At 36.8% G+C, this 14,338-nt stretch overlaps 1 protein-coding gene across 1 annotated transcript in view; it reads right to left on the bottom strand.

Annotated features, from left to right (window-relative positions):
* Window positions 1-1,915, bottom strand: part of LOC115630949 (calcium/calmodulin-dependent 3',5'-cyclic nucleotide phosphodiesterase 1) — a 77,001-nt gene extending 75,086 nt beyond the window's left edge. Inside the window, exon 1 of the mRNA XM_030527518.1 lies at window positions 1,474-1,915. Within this exon, the coding sequence (XP_030383378.1) occupies window positions 1,474-1,915 (442 nt within the window). The remainder of the gene's footprint in view (window positions 1-1,473) is intronic.
* Between the last annotated feature and the right edge of the window lie 12,423 nt (window positions 1,916-14,338).

Below are 14,338 nucleotides of genomic sequence, written 5' to 3'. Positions count from 1 at the left end.
AAAAGTTTGTAAAGAAAATCTTTTACTACTGGAGAAACTCCATGTAAAACCTACACTATAGCTAAATATATAAAAGAATTAGGGAGAAAATTCACGACGGAAGGGATAGGAAAAGTTCCAGTAGAGTAGGTTGGCGAGAATGAAACAGAAAGTGTTCGAAATGGAGGGGGAAAGTTTGCTACAAAAGCACGCATCAGTCCAAAACTGATTAGATTTGAAAGTTATTCTTTAAAGTTGCTTATTGCCAAAACAAATACTTAACATTGTTAAGATACATTTACTTTTTTTTTACTCTGTATCGAAATTTATTTACAAAACTGTTTGAGTTTATGTTTTGGGCTGTCATTGATTACAAACCCTGATTCATGCATATTACTATACTACATGCATCAGGATTTATATATTCTATATATCTTATTTCAATGCAAGATTTTCTAATTTAGTTGCAAATATATAGATGCATTTTCAATGATAACAAACCCTGATTCAAGGATATTACTATACATGCTTCAGGGTTTATATACTTTAGTGTTTATTATCAATGAAAATCCATCTATCTACTATTTGCTACTAAATTAGAGAATCTAACATTGAAATAAAAAAGCTAAGTCCCTGCCGATGCACTCAGTTCTGCAGCTTTTCTCTCTCTCATCTAAATCAATTAATTTGCAAACTATTTCTAGAAAAACCCGAATGACAAACATTTAGTTTCCACTTTTTATCTTAGAAATTGTTCATAGTAGTTGGAAAAACAATTCTCAAAAGAGTTGTTAAGAACTGAAATGAGTGAAATCCGAATTTAATTGCTCATTTAAGCCCAGACTACTTTTTAATAACAGCTTTTATATTAAATTTGCATTGATAACAAACCCTAATTCAAGTATGTTACTATAAATTGATTCAGGGTTTATATACTTCAGGGATTGTTATCAATGAAATGAAAAATTCACCTATCTATTTGCTACTAAATTAGAGAATCTAATATTGAAATAAAAAAGCTAAGTCCCTGTCGATGCAGTCAGTTCTGCAGCTCTTCTATCTCTCATCTAATTCAATTAAACTGCAACAATTTCTTCAAAATGTGAAATGAGAGTCTTTTAGTTTCCACTTTTTATCTTAGAAATTGTTCAATGTAGTTGGAAAAACAATTCCCATAAGAGTTTTTAAGAACTGAAGTAAGAGAAATCCGAATTTAATTGCTCATTTAAGCCCAAACTACTTTCTAATAACAGATATTATATTAAACAAATGCCCAACCCAAATATTTTCATGTTTCCTTCGAAATGGAAACATCTCACCACAGTGCCTTTATCGTTGATGTTGTTGTGGCTGCGTAAATGTTGCAAGCAACAGCCCATAAAATGTAAGCGAATCCCTTTGACTGCCTGCTTGGGATTACAGGGCTGTGTTGTAACCAATTGCCTAAGGGCAGTGGCGTGGTTGCGTCCCACAATTCCGCCCACAATCACTCACCTATGACATAGGAGTACCCGTCCAGCGTGAGGACACACTTGCGAGTTGTGGCGCCTGCGGCGCTGGACGGGTAACGAGGAGCACGTCCCAGCATCGCTTTGTTCAGACTGTTGGCAAACGCGCTGGGGCTGGTCTGCTGCTCGCTGTTGAGACTCTCACGTCGGGGCTTGGGCTCAATGCTCTCGAACTCGTTGCTGCCGCTGGCCACTTTATTGCCACTGACTGTGCCGCCAATGATGCCATCGCAGGAGTGTTCACGTTCACGATCCCGTTCATCGCTGCGTTCACGCATGCGCGCGCGATTGCGTGGCGGACGTGTGTTGGAGGCGGCGGAGGCGGATGCGGAGGTGGCGGCAATTGAGGATTCATCCCCATCGACAATGTTCAAGCTTTGGGGCTTGTCGCGTCGCGCCGGCGGCGTCTCCTCCAATGTGTCGCCCATTGTGAGTTTCTTAACTTGATGCAAGTTTCGATAAAGCGGCGTCGCGCTTTATTTAACGATTCGCGCGACCATTTTTGTGTTTGTGGGAAAATTTGCCTTGACGCTGTCGTTGAACACCAACAATATTGTATTTCACTTTATTATATTGAAATTCCTTTAATATATTGCACTAGTTATTCAATTTATTCAGTTTTATTTTATGATATTGCAAGCACTACAAACAAAATTGATTGGAATTGAAATTGAAACAGAAAACATTTGAGGGTTTTTAAAATAAATAGTAAATGGAAGTGGTTGATTGGAAAAGTTATACAATTTTATGGGAACATTCAATAAATAGTAAGTATACGCAACGCTGGCCATCGCCAATATGCAAACGAATGAAACAGAAAAACATTTGTCATTGGCATCACAAAACGCTCAAACGAAGACAGATTGTGTCATGAATCTGCAAGCGTGGTGGTATGTGCGAGTGTGTGTGTGTGTGTGACTGTATTGCTCTAATTGCACTTTTTGTCAGGCTACTGTCGGTTGACTTTGTTTTTGCCAATCACGCGCACCCGACGACGTCAATCCGACTGTCCATTGAGTTCATATTTGCATACGAATGAATATTGTTGCTGTTCGATTTTGATTTCTATCGTCCATTTATTGACAATATATGTGGTTCTTTGGTTGATTTGTTCGCGGCTGGCTTTCTGGATGGTCCGTTAGTCCGGGCGTATGCGTAATATTCGCCCATTTATCAAAATTCATCAAAGTCAACGTTTGAAGTTCTTTTTTTGGTTGTTGCATAAAAACATTTGTACGTATATTGTATGTATTCAAAAGACTTGAATAAAAATATGTTGTCTGCAATAATTTAAGCAAATTCAACCACTTTTCTAGCTTTTAGCATTGCAGTCACTCGTCACGTAGACGCCGTTGCAAATGCGGCACATTTTCAAGTGTCACGTCCTGCGGAAAATGTCTTTGGCACGTTCCCAATGATGCAGTCTTATCATTGCCCGCAAAGATCAAAAATATCTCCAACTAGCTGACAATGCTGGCGGTGTAAAAAATTAGTCATTCAAAATTTTTGTATAAAATTTGCAGGTCAAGGGATGCTTAGCCTTCAAGCTAAATCTTTTATATCTATAGATATTTACTTGCTTACACATTGAATTAAATAAATACATAGCTGACTAAGAAATATAAGACTAGCTTCATGATTTATGTCTCAATTAATTTGAACTTTAAGCTCAACGCCTATTTTCTACAAAAGTTAAATTAACTATCTTTTTTACAATGAAAATAAATAAAAATAGAGCATTTGAAATTATTAATAAAAAAATTTAATAAGAAAACTCGACTTGGTGAGAAACTAGTAAGATTCGCTTAAAGTATGTGCTCTTACTTATCGAAAAATGTCTTCTGAAAACTTAAGTTAGAATTGTCAATTGTTTTGTTGTGCCAGAAATGCCAAATAAAATAAAATTATCATCCAATCAATAAATAATTGTAGCTTGCCACCGTTCTTTAATTGGTTGTTTTTACATTCAAATAAAAATTGTTATGATTATTTAAAATCATCTTGTATCAGATTTAAGTCATAAATACAAGTAAATAAGATTCCTTTCATTAATAGATCTGACAACTATTCGATTTGTTTAAATAAAAAAATCAAAGTTATTAAATTGAGTAAATGCTTAAAAAGCGGCCCACAATATTAGCTAAATGTTTAAAAAATGCACTGAAACTTTGTGATTTAGTGCCCACAAGGAATGTTATAGATCTTAGCCAAATATCTTAACTACAAAATCTAAACTTTCATTTTATTTGTTTATTTTCATGTCAAAAATTACAAGGTCGCATAAGAAATATGAATATCGATGTTAAATATGTTAAATAATCATTTTTTAAATCAAAAAACAATTACAAAGATCAGACATAGCTAAAATATGTATATTCGCAGTGCAGGATAACTGTAAGGCTGGAAGATATTTATAAGCTGTATTTGTGTAAATCGTTATATGAATTTTAGGAATGGATGTGGAATTACAAAATTCGCTTAGAAAGTTTCAACTTGAAAGTTATTGAACAGGTTTTTTTTAATTCGCAACAAATCGGAATAAAAAATACAAATATTATTGTAGTAGGAGGTTTACTATTTTACTAAAAATACGACATCTTTGAAAGATGAACACTTAAATTTCTCCCATTTATAACAATTAAGTTATCCTGCGAGGCTAAGGCATCAGAAAAGTCGTCCTTTCCAGCATATTTTAGATATTTTAATTATTATTTGTTTTCAAAACATTCTTCCTCATCAGTAGTGATTTCGCAATAACAGCATATTTTTAACACCTGTCTGTCTGTCTGTCTGTCTGTCTCTTCAACGTTCTGCAATTGTTGAGAACAATACGCGTAGTGCAAATATTTGATGACTGCCGGCCTTTTCAACTTTGCGAGTCATCGCTTGCTGTCAGCGTTTCTCTCATTTCGTTTATCCAATTTATTTGGCAGGATGTCATTCATTGGAAATGTATTTTGTTTTCGCTCGCTCATGGCCAATACCAACGAATTCACTTCATTAAAAACCAACAACTAAAGCAAGTTGTGGCTTTTAATTAATTTGCAAGCCGCATACCAAAAAAAAAAAGAGAATACAGGCATAAACATTCACTTGCTGGCTACAACAAATGATAATCATCAAATTTTAATTATGTTTTTGCGAGCATGGTGGCCCGCAGCCAACCGCCATTGCTTGCTTTTGTGCTTTTACGGCCACTTGATATACATTGGGTTGGGGGGTTGGGGCTGGAGTGATGAGCTTAGTTGGAGCACATTGGCAGCAGAGTGGAAGGGGTGGGGGCTGTGGAAAGCTGTTAAAATCTGGTGCTTGGGTTAAAAGCATTTGAAGTGAAAAGCACTTCACAAAGCTGCAAAATGTTTTGCATGAAATACTCGTAAGGCTGACCACCAATACTTTAAGTTTTGTACGGCTCTTAAATTTATTTGCTCAAAATATTGTGTATACGCCGCAAGATGCGTCTGTATTAAATGAGGTATCCATAACAGCAGCTATGTATCCTAATTGTTCTCAGTGAATGGATATCATGAATGCAAGTTCAAACTCCTCCCCAGTTCAATCAAATTAGCGCAAGAGCCTTTAGGGCGCTTTGTGCGTCCGCCCCAATTGGCAAAGTTACCAATAATTCCTTCATTCACGCATGAACAAAAGCATAAATGGCTCCAAATCAATGGAAAAGTCAACGCACGTTCTGTTTTGGTCTGCCTGCTTATATTTTTGTCAGTGTTATTATGGTTCAAAGGCCCCATAATTTGTGCGAGGCGGCATTAATTTAAAAATTTCTATGCTCTGTTTTCTACTCCTTCTCTCAGAGTCTCTGACTAGCTATTTATCTAGACGCGCTTCTTTGTTCTGCTCTACTGAACTTGGCGTGCTTTGTTCTTGCATATTGATAAAAGTTTTTGACCCGCATGCATTTCATATATATGTATGTACAAGCACGTTAAATGAATAAAAGCGTTTTATGTGGGCATAACTGAATATTTGACTGAATTCCGATGCCATTTGTAGAAGTAGGAAAAAGTTTAAGCCTGAAGGGCTTAAGACAAAAGTTGTGAAAATTGCGAATAGTCATGAAGAGGAAACCACTGACCAACTGACTGATTGACTGCCCGAATCAATCTATTAAGCCGTAGACAACAGAATAAAAACATTTTTTATTCTGCATTTGTATAGATTTCTTGAATTCAATTTGTAATAATACACATATATATATATATATATATATATATATATATATATATATATGTAAAGTGGCATCCTTGTGCCATTATCATCAGTTGGCACCCCCGATCAGGCGAAGGTGTAATTAAGAAGAAGTCGTGGGATAGTCGTTTTTCAACAGTCGTAAGCAGCAGTCGTGGCATTCAGTCGTCAGTAGTAAAGTTGTACAGCAGTCACTAAAGTTGGTCAGAAGTTGCAAAAGTCGGCGTCTAAACATATTTTTAAGTCTTATGTTATTATATAATACTATTCTTATTGTTTGTCAAATACTCGATATACTTTATTAAACGATTTATAAACCTAATAAATCTTACATGGGGGCTCAACCGTGTCGAGCAGCCGGACAAATATTCAGAACAGTTCAAAGTTTTTAAGTGAAGCATTCATAAAAAATGATTCTTACATAAGGGCTCAGCCGCATAAATTTTCATACGCAGTCAGTTGAAATAATACATCTAAAAGTTGCAGTGCTTAAAAATGATACGCTCAAGCAGAAAAAATAAAAATGGCGCACCAAGCAAGAAAAATCTGTTGCCGGTGGCGCGCATGGAAAATGGAAAGACATCACAAAGTGTAGACGATCTCGATCTAACGTTTGAAATGGTAGAGGAAAGCAGAGCAGTGGTAAATGATGAACAAAGTGTAAATCATACGTGCGAAAAAGAGATAAATATATACAAGTGCGAACAAGGCACAACGGCAGGAATAAAAGAAAAAGGTGCGAACGTCGAACTACATGATAATTGCGCAGTTGAAAATACCGAGAAAAGAATGTATTCTGAGGAGACACACACATGTATACAAAACCACGATTTGTCAATTTTAATTAAAATGCTGAGTGAAAAGAACGATTCTAACCCAAACAAGAACAGTGTGTCGGTGGAAAGCTTTGCAAAAGTAGTCCCTGATTTCGATGGCATAGCTATACCAGTTAAGCAGTGGGTAAATAATTTCGACGAAAACGCCGAGGCATACGAATTAAGTGAAAAACAAAAGTATGTGAATGCAAGAAATAAAATGGTTGGCACGGCCAAATTATTTGTGGAAACTATTACTGTATCAAATTATGAAATGTTATGTGCAGCCTTAATAGAAGAATTTGATAAACAGCTGAGCAGTGCCGAAGTACATAAAATGTTGCAAAAGCGGAAAAAGCGTGTGTCGGAAAATTTTCATGATTATGTGCTCCAGATGCGAAAAATAGCATCACTTGGACAAGTTGAAGATCAGTCGGTTATAAATTATATAGTTGATGGCTTAGACGTGCGTGACGATCTAAAATTTCCGTTGTACAGTGCGCCCACGTACAAAGAACTTCGAAGTCGGTATGAGCTTACTGAATTAGTGGCAAAGAGCAGTTCGTATAACAAACGTCGCGAAAACGTTGATAAAGTAGGAGACAAACAACAACAACAGCAGCATTGCTACAATTGCGGTTCAACAGAACATAAGCGGGCAGAATGTAAACGAGAAACAAAATGTTTTAAGTGTAACGGTGTCGGTCACATAGCGAAGCAGTGCGTGGCAAGCAAACAAAGCGTTAACATTGTATTAAAGGAAAATCGCGTTAAAGAAATAAAAATCGGGAAAGCAGTTGTATCGTGTTTGATTGACACTGGCGCGGATGTTTCACTTATGCGAAAACAAAAATATGAAAACATTTTCGGTGACCAAAAGTTGCAAAAGAATTTTACTAAACTGTTTGGCTTAGGCAATATTGCCACTGTCGTGTTGGGTGAATTTACAGAAACAGTTGAGGTCGATGGTTTTGTGACAAATCATACATTTCTTGTTGTACCAGATGCAAGTCTAAAAGTTGAAATAATTGTTGGCTATGACTTTTTACAGAAGTTTACTGTCACACTAAATTCCAATGGTTACACGTTCGTACAGGCGCAAACAAAAGCTGATGATGAGCAGTCTGAGTTGAATGTTTTTAACGTGGTAAGTCCAGCAAGCGAGATCGATTTAAATGTTGAATCCCAGTATGCCGAACCAGTCAAACAAATGATCGCCAATTACAAGCCGGTGGACAATGCAGTAGAATGCCCAATAAAAATGACCATCATACCGAATGTTCCAAGCATCGCTTTTCGCGAAAGTCCAAGCCGATTGTCTACAACAGAACGTGAATTTGTACGAAAACAGGTGGATGAATGGCTTCACTGTGGCATTATCAGAGAGTCGTCGTCAAACGTTGCAAGCAAGGTGGTGTTGGCCAAAAAGAAAGATAGGACCTACCGATTATGTGTGGACTATCGTAAGCTGAATACCCTCGTACTTAAGGATAGGTTCCCAGTACCAGTTGTCGAAGAAGTACTCGAGAAGATGCAAAATGCGAAATATTTTACTGTTATGGATTTGCGAAATGGCTTTTTTCATGTGCAGGTAGAGGAGCAAAGTCGAAAGTATACAGCGTTTGTTACCAAGGAAGGGTTGTATGAATTTAATAGGGCACCCTTTGGATTTTGCAACTCCCCAGCAGTGTTCGTACGATACGTTAATTACATATTTCAAACATTGATTAACAAAGGCATAATGGAGATGTATGTTGACGACATAGTTATTTTCGGAGATTCAGCTGGTCAATGTTTGGAAAATATGCGAATTGTACTGAAGCAGGCAGAAATGTATGGGCTTGATATAAAATGGGCCAAGTGTCAGTTCTTAAAGAAGAAAATAAATTTTCTGGGTCATGAAGTAGAAAACGGACGTGTTTGGCCAGGTCAAGAAAAGGTAAAAGCTGTGAAGAATTTTCCTCTTCCCAAAAACATACGGGGAGTACAGGCCTTTCTTGGACTAACGGGGTATTTTCGAAAGTTCGTTAAAGATTATGCATTACTAGCCAGACCGTTGACACAATTGTTGAGAAAAGAAGCCGAATTCAAAATTGAAGGGTTACATGTACAGGCGATAGAACAATTAAAGAATGCTTTGACGAATGAACCAGTATTGAAGATATTTATGCAGAATGCGGCAACACAGTTACATGTTGATGCGTCAAAAGATGGGTTTGGTGCTACTCTTCTCCAGCAGCATGATGGCAAGTGGCATCCTATTCTGTACTGGAGTAAAAAAACGACACCTCAAGAAGAAAAGTTGCATAGCTATTTTTTGGAAGTGAAAGCAGCATATTTAGCAACAAAAAAGCTACGACATTATTTAATGGGCATTGAATTTGTTCTCGTTACTGATTGCGCAGCGTTTAAGATGACATCAACGAAAAAAGAAATTCCCAGAGAAGTAGTGCAGTGGTTAATGTATCTGCAAGATTTTACGTATACCATAGAACATCGCGCTGGTATAAGGATGAAGCATGTCGACAGCCTCAGTCGATTCCCAGTCATGATCGTAAGCACAGAAGTTCAGGCACAATTTTTAAAGGCCCAACGCAAAGATGAAACCTTAGTTGCAGTTGCAGAAATTTTAAAACTGAAACCATACGCAAACTACAAGGTCAGAAATCAGCTGATTTATAAACAAGTAGATGGTATTGATTTGCTAGCCGTACCGAAATGCATGGAAAAAGAAGTTATCAGGAATGCTCATAACTTTGGTCATATGGGTGTGAAGAAAACCATGCATCACATTCAGCAGGACTATTTTATAGCACACTTAGAGAAAAAAGTTGTGGAATTTATCGCGAATTGCATTGAGTGTATAACACATAACAGAAAGCTGGGTAAACAAGATGATTTTTTGCATTGTATCGACAAAGAAGATCAGCCGCTGAGTACACTCCATGTAGATCATTTGGGATCATTGGACCTGACTGCAAAGAAGTACAAATACATATTCGCTGCTGTTGACGGGTTTTCAAAATACACATGGTTGTATCCAACAAAGTCTACCGATGCGCAAGAAGTTGTTAAACATATCAGCTCGTGGGTAGCTATCTTTGGGAATCCACGGCGTATTATCAGCGACAAAGGAGCAGCATTTATATCGAAGCAGTTTAAAGATTTTTGTGAGGAACACAAAATAGAGCACATCGAGACTACTACAGGGATCCCAAGAGGAAATGGGCAGATAGAGAGAGTCAACCGAGTTATTCTGTCTGTTTTGTCAAAAATGTCTGCAGCCGAGCCGTCAAAATGGTATAAATATACATCACAGGTGCAACGATCTATTAATACACATGTCCACTCATCTACGAAGTACACTCCGTTTGAAATTATGTTCGGCGTCAAAATGCGTAATGAATCTGATCTGGAAGTGGTGAAAATTCTTCAGGACGAGCTACTGGAAGGCTTGCAGGATGAACGCAACCAAATCAGAGCTGATGCCAGAGTACAGATTGAAAAAGCTCAAAGTTGCTACAAGAAGAATTTTGACAAAAAGCGACGTAAGCATAGTGGTTACCAATTAGCAGACTTAGTAGCCATTAAAGTAACACAGTTTGTAAATGGTAAAAAGCTGGCTCCGAAATATATCGGGCCATACGAGGTTACCAAAATAAAACGTAATGGAAGGTTCGACGTGAAGAAAGTTGCAGAGTTCCAGGGTCCGAATCAGACTTCAACTTGTACTGATTCTATGAAACTGTGGCGTTACATGGGTCAAGACGAAGACGATGAAGCTGGAGAATCATCTGAGACAGATGATGAGCAGGATGGCCGAGTGTAAAGTGGCATCCTTGTGCCATTATCATCAGTTGGCACCCCCGATCAGGCGAAGGTGTAATTAAGAAGAAGTCGTGGGATAGTCGTTTTTCAACAGTCGTAAGCAGCAGTCGTGGCATTCAGTCGTCAGTAGTAAAGTTGTACAGCAGTCACTAAAGTTGGTCAGAAGTTGCAAAAGTCGGCGTCTAAACATATTTTTAAGTCTTATGTTATTATATAATACTATTCTTATTGTTTGTCAAATACTCGATATACTTTATTAAACGATTTATAAACCTAATAAATCTTACATATATATATATATATATATATATATATATATATATAAAGTATATATTGACATTTTGCTTGCATATTTTTTTAGTATACCAGGTATTTGCAAGAGCACATGTGCTGTGCCATAAAGACACTAACTAACTAATAGAGTCAATAAAATGAGTTGGCTCCTAACCAGAAAAAAAGTCATTAATGTCATCTTAAACAAGTCCTGCGTTGCTCCTTCTTGGCGATATGGCTTTCAGGTATATGAAATATATGCGCAGAAAGGTAAGAGCTACAGTGAGACGAGGGCTAAAGAGTTCGCACCCTGTTGCCAATAGGTTTTTATAAATTATAAATATAGAATTTAAATAAGGCTGAGCTCTTAGTTGAAGCTGTAATAGTATTTTATGTTGTTTAATTTAAGTTATTGTAAATAGTAGCAGTGTAATTAAAGTATAATTCGTATAAAAAATAAAGAAAAAATTTACAGCTAATTCCAAGAGCTTCATAGCACTATCGGAGACTTATGTACAAAATTAAGAATACAAACTATCGACGCCAACGAACATAACATAGATATTTGACTTTAAATTATGGAATTTTTGTTTGTCTTCGCAGATTACAAATACGATCTGCTGAGGTAGTTACACTGCAGCTAATTCTTCGGAATAATTTAGCTTTTGACTGTGATATCAAATAGATTAAGAAAGTCACCTATAGGCGCAGAAAATAAAATGTATACTATTAATAGTAGCCAGCAATTGTGCCTAAAGGCCCCCTACAAAAATTTCCCAATATAAAGTCGACCACACATTCATTATTGTGGCGAAGTATTTCGCCTTAAAATTGAACTGAGGTCGATTTCTTGAAGTTTTTCTATTGACATACATAAATTATTATTTTAAAGCATTGTGCATTATTTAATGGAAATTTTAAATTTTGGTTCCCCCTTTAGAAAAAGCTGCGTACACCCTTGATTGTGGCTCAGTATTTTTGCATTCATAGTATAAATGAATAAGTGCCAGGAAAAATTAAAGAAGTTTCTGCCGATACCATAGAGATGGTAAATATAGGCAGGTGATATGCAATTATGCACATTAGCAGTAAATAAATAAATAAATTAAAAGAAGGCATACTGCAGATCGTTGTTGATAGCTGTAGGAGAGAGAAGCGCTACTCATTATGGCATACCCACTTTCAATATTGCTATAGTTACGAGGAATTAATACTTATTGTTTTTCAATCAGAAAGCAGTCAACATTTATTAACGAATAAGAAGCATATTGTGTTGTGTGTGTTATTTGCACTCCAATTTAATTGTTTACTTGTTTTTGCTGCTCGTTGAAGCTGCACAGACGACGACAACAGTTGTCGCTCTCACACATGAATGACAACAGATACAAGTCAATTATTTAATTAAAAGCTGTCACATGCACAGGGACGGCGACAGACAGACGTTTGCAGCTACAAATTGAAATGTCCCTAATGTTGCTGTATTAATTTATATGCTGTTGAAGTTGCGAGGGTTTTCAGTTAAGGGTCAGCAGGATAAACAACACTTGGCAAAAACAATAACAACAACAACAACAACAATAGCAACGAAAACTACACCAGTAGCGCAAAAATAACAAGAGAATAATGGCAGAAGTGAAAAAACATACACAAATAATTAAAAGCGCATACAAACGAGCAACGGCAACAGCAACGCACACATACACAAATACGTGTATGCCGCAGAGGAAGCCACACGCACACACACACACACACACACACACAGTCGCACATATACAGAACAACTGCACTTTCCCTTCCTTGCCATTGTTGTCCTTGTCATTTGCACTTGTGCCTCTCCGCGCCTCATTTTAATTGTTGTAATTTCACGTAGTTGTTTTCTGTAGCTGTTGTTGTTGCTGCTGCCTTTTTTGTTGTTGTTGTTGTTGCTGGTGCTGGTGCTGTCGCCAGCATGACGCCGGCGTGTGTAAATAAAAGATGAGTTAAAGTGCGATAGATGGCGAGGGAAAAATGAGCGCGAATGTTTCGCAGGACGCGCACGCTCGTTAATCAAGCGATGGCAAGCGAGCGGGCTAGCGAGCGATCGATGCAGCGTAAATAAGACCAACAACAACAATTATGGCCAAGAAATAAACAAGCAAACGGGCAAACAAACAAAGAATCTAAAACAAGTGGCGTACAGCAGGGCTGGACTCGACAATAATAAAAAAAAAAAATTGTAAGAATAAAGCACGCTTTCCGTTTGCTTGAAGCCAGGAAGTGTGTAATAAATTTCAAGCGCTTCACTCAAGCTGCAAACTGCGCACTAAGGACGTCAGCTACAATACTATAATACTCATAGCTATGTATGAGAATAACAACAAAAACGGTCTGCCATTGTGACACACTTGCAATGCCTTGGCAGGGCTGTGGCTCATTAGCATTTGGCCATAAGGATAACAACAACATGTGTCAGGGCACTGCCGGCCATAGAAACCAGTCAAGTGGCGCGCCAATCGAGTGACAAAGCAAGGAGCATGGAAATACACACAAACACAGACATATACAGTCACAAAAAAATGATGAATTTTTTGCTATTTTGAAGCTTGCTAGCGAATTCAACTTTAAGTTTTTTATTTGAAATCAACAAAACTTTGTTTTCAAGAAGCATGCGTTTAAATTGTTTGAAAAGTTATTAAATTTCTTTTTATATAAGGTAATATTTTTAGAAAAAAATGTGTGCTTTTCATATTTTTACGAACACATGTATTTTAGGGTTCCTCTTATAATCATATATGAAATGTATGGCTCCGTTCTTTGTTAATGTATTTGTATACATACTGTTTGCTAACCCTACCCCTGGCTATAACAATCATTGGAAACTTAAAAAAGCTCAAAAAAAAAGCATATGACTTTTAATTTAATAATCCTATTTATGAAAATACAATAGGGTCCCTAAAGTCAACATATGTAGGATATGTTATCCATATACTGCTTGAGGCTTCATCCGAAGCATTGTACAATCTCGAAAATATTAGAAGTAGTGGAGATGAAAAATAAAAATTCAATAATTCGTGGCTACTCTTCATAATATAAGCGATCAGATTGGCATTAATTATATTATAGTTGTATGGAGAGTAGTATAGCAACATGGAGTTTAGTTATAAATCAATAAAAAACCTGAGGAATATCCAATACAAAATAAATGTTGTACGTATAAGATTTAAGAGTTCTTAGCAATAATTTTGTATATTTAATAAAAAATACATAAGAGTCAGGAGTCATGAAGACTTGTAAATGGATAAATAAACACTATTTATTTGTATTTATTTATTTTCGAGCTATGAAGCTTTAATATTTTTCGAAAAATAGACGATTGAGACGTATGAGTAGAAATGTTGTTTAAGATAAAGAATTTCGAACGGGCTACTTGCCTAATAATGCGAAGAGGAGTCCAAAAATAAAATGAAAGTTATGGCCTTAGCTCTAACAGATTGGGAGTACAAAGATATATAGCTCTGCACTTCGCTGGCATGGAAAAAAGCAGATTTTTCAAGTTAAATTCTTAATTTATGCTTGAATATTTGCTGCTGGTCTGAAATCCTTTTTGCACATTTCAATTGCAAATTGTTTTGTGTTGTATTGCCCTTTGAACGCGCGTCAAGTTTTACCCTACGGCTGTCATCTGAAGCCGGAGATGTGTGTGTGTATTGGGGGGTCAGATGCAGAAATCCTCTCCGGTCTATTTACATA

Source organism: Scaptodrosophila lebanonensis, unplaced genomic scaffold (assembly GCF_003285725.1).
Source record: "Scaptodrosophila lebanonensis strain 11010-0011.00,11010-0021.00 unplaced genomic scaffold, SlebRS2 tig00001412-arrow-pilon, whole genome shotgun sequence".
NCBI classification, from domain to species: domain Eukaryota; kingdom Metazoa; phylum Arthropoda; class Insecta; order Diptera; family Drosophilidae; genus Scaptodrosophila; species Scaptodrosophila lebanonensis.
The sequence above is the reverse complement of the archived record's forward strand: the minus strand, read 5'-3'. Positions and strand labels throughout refer to the sequence as shown.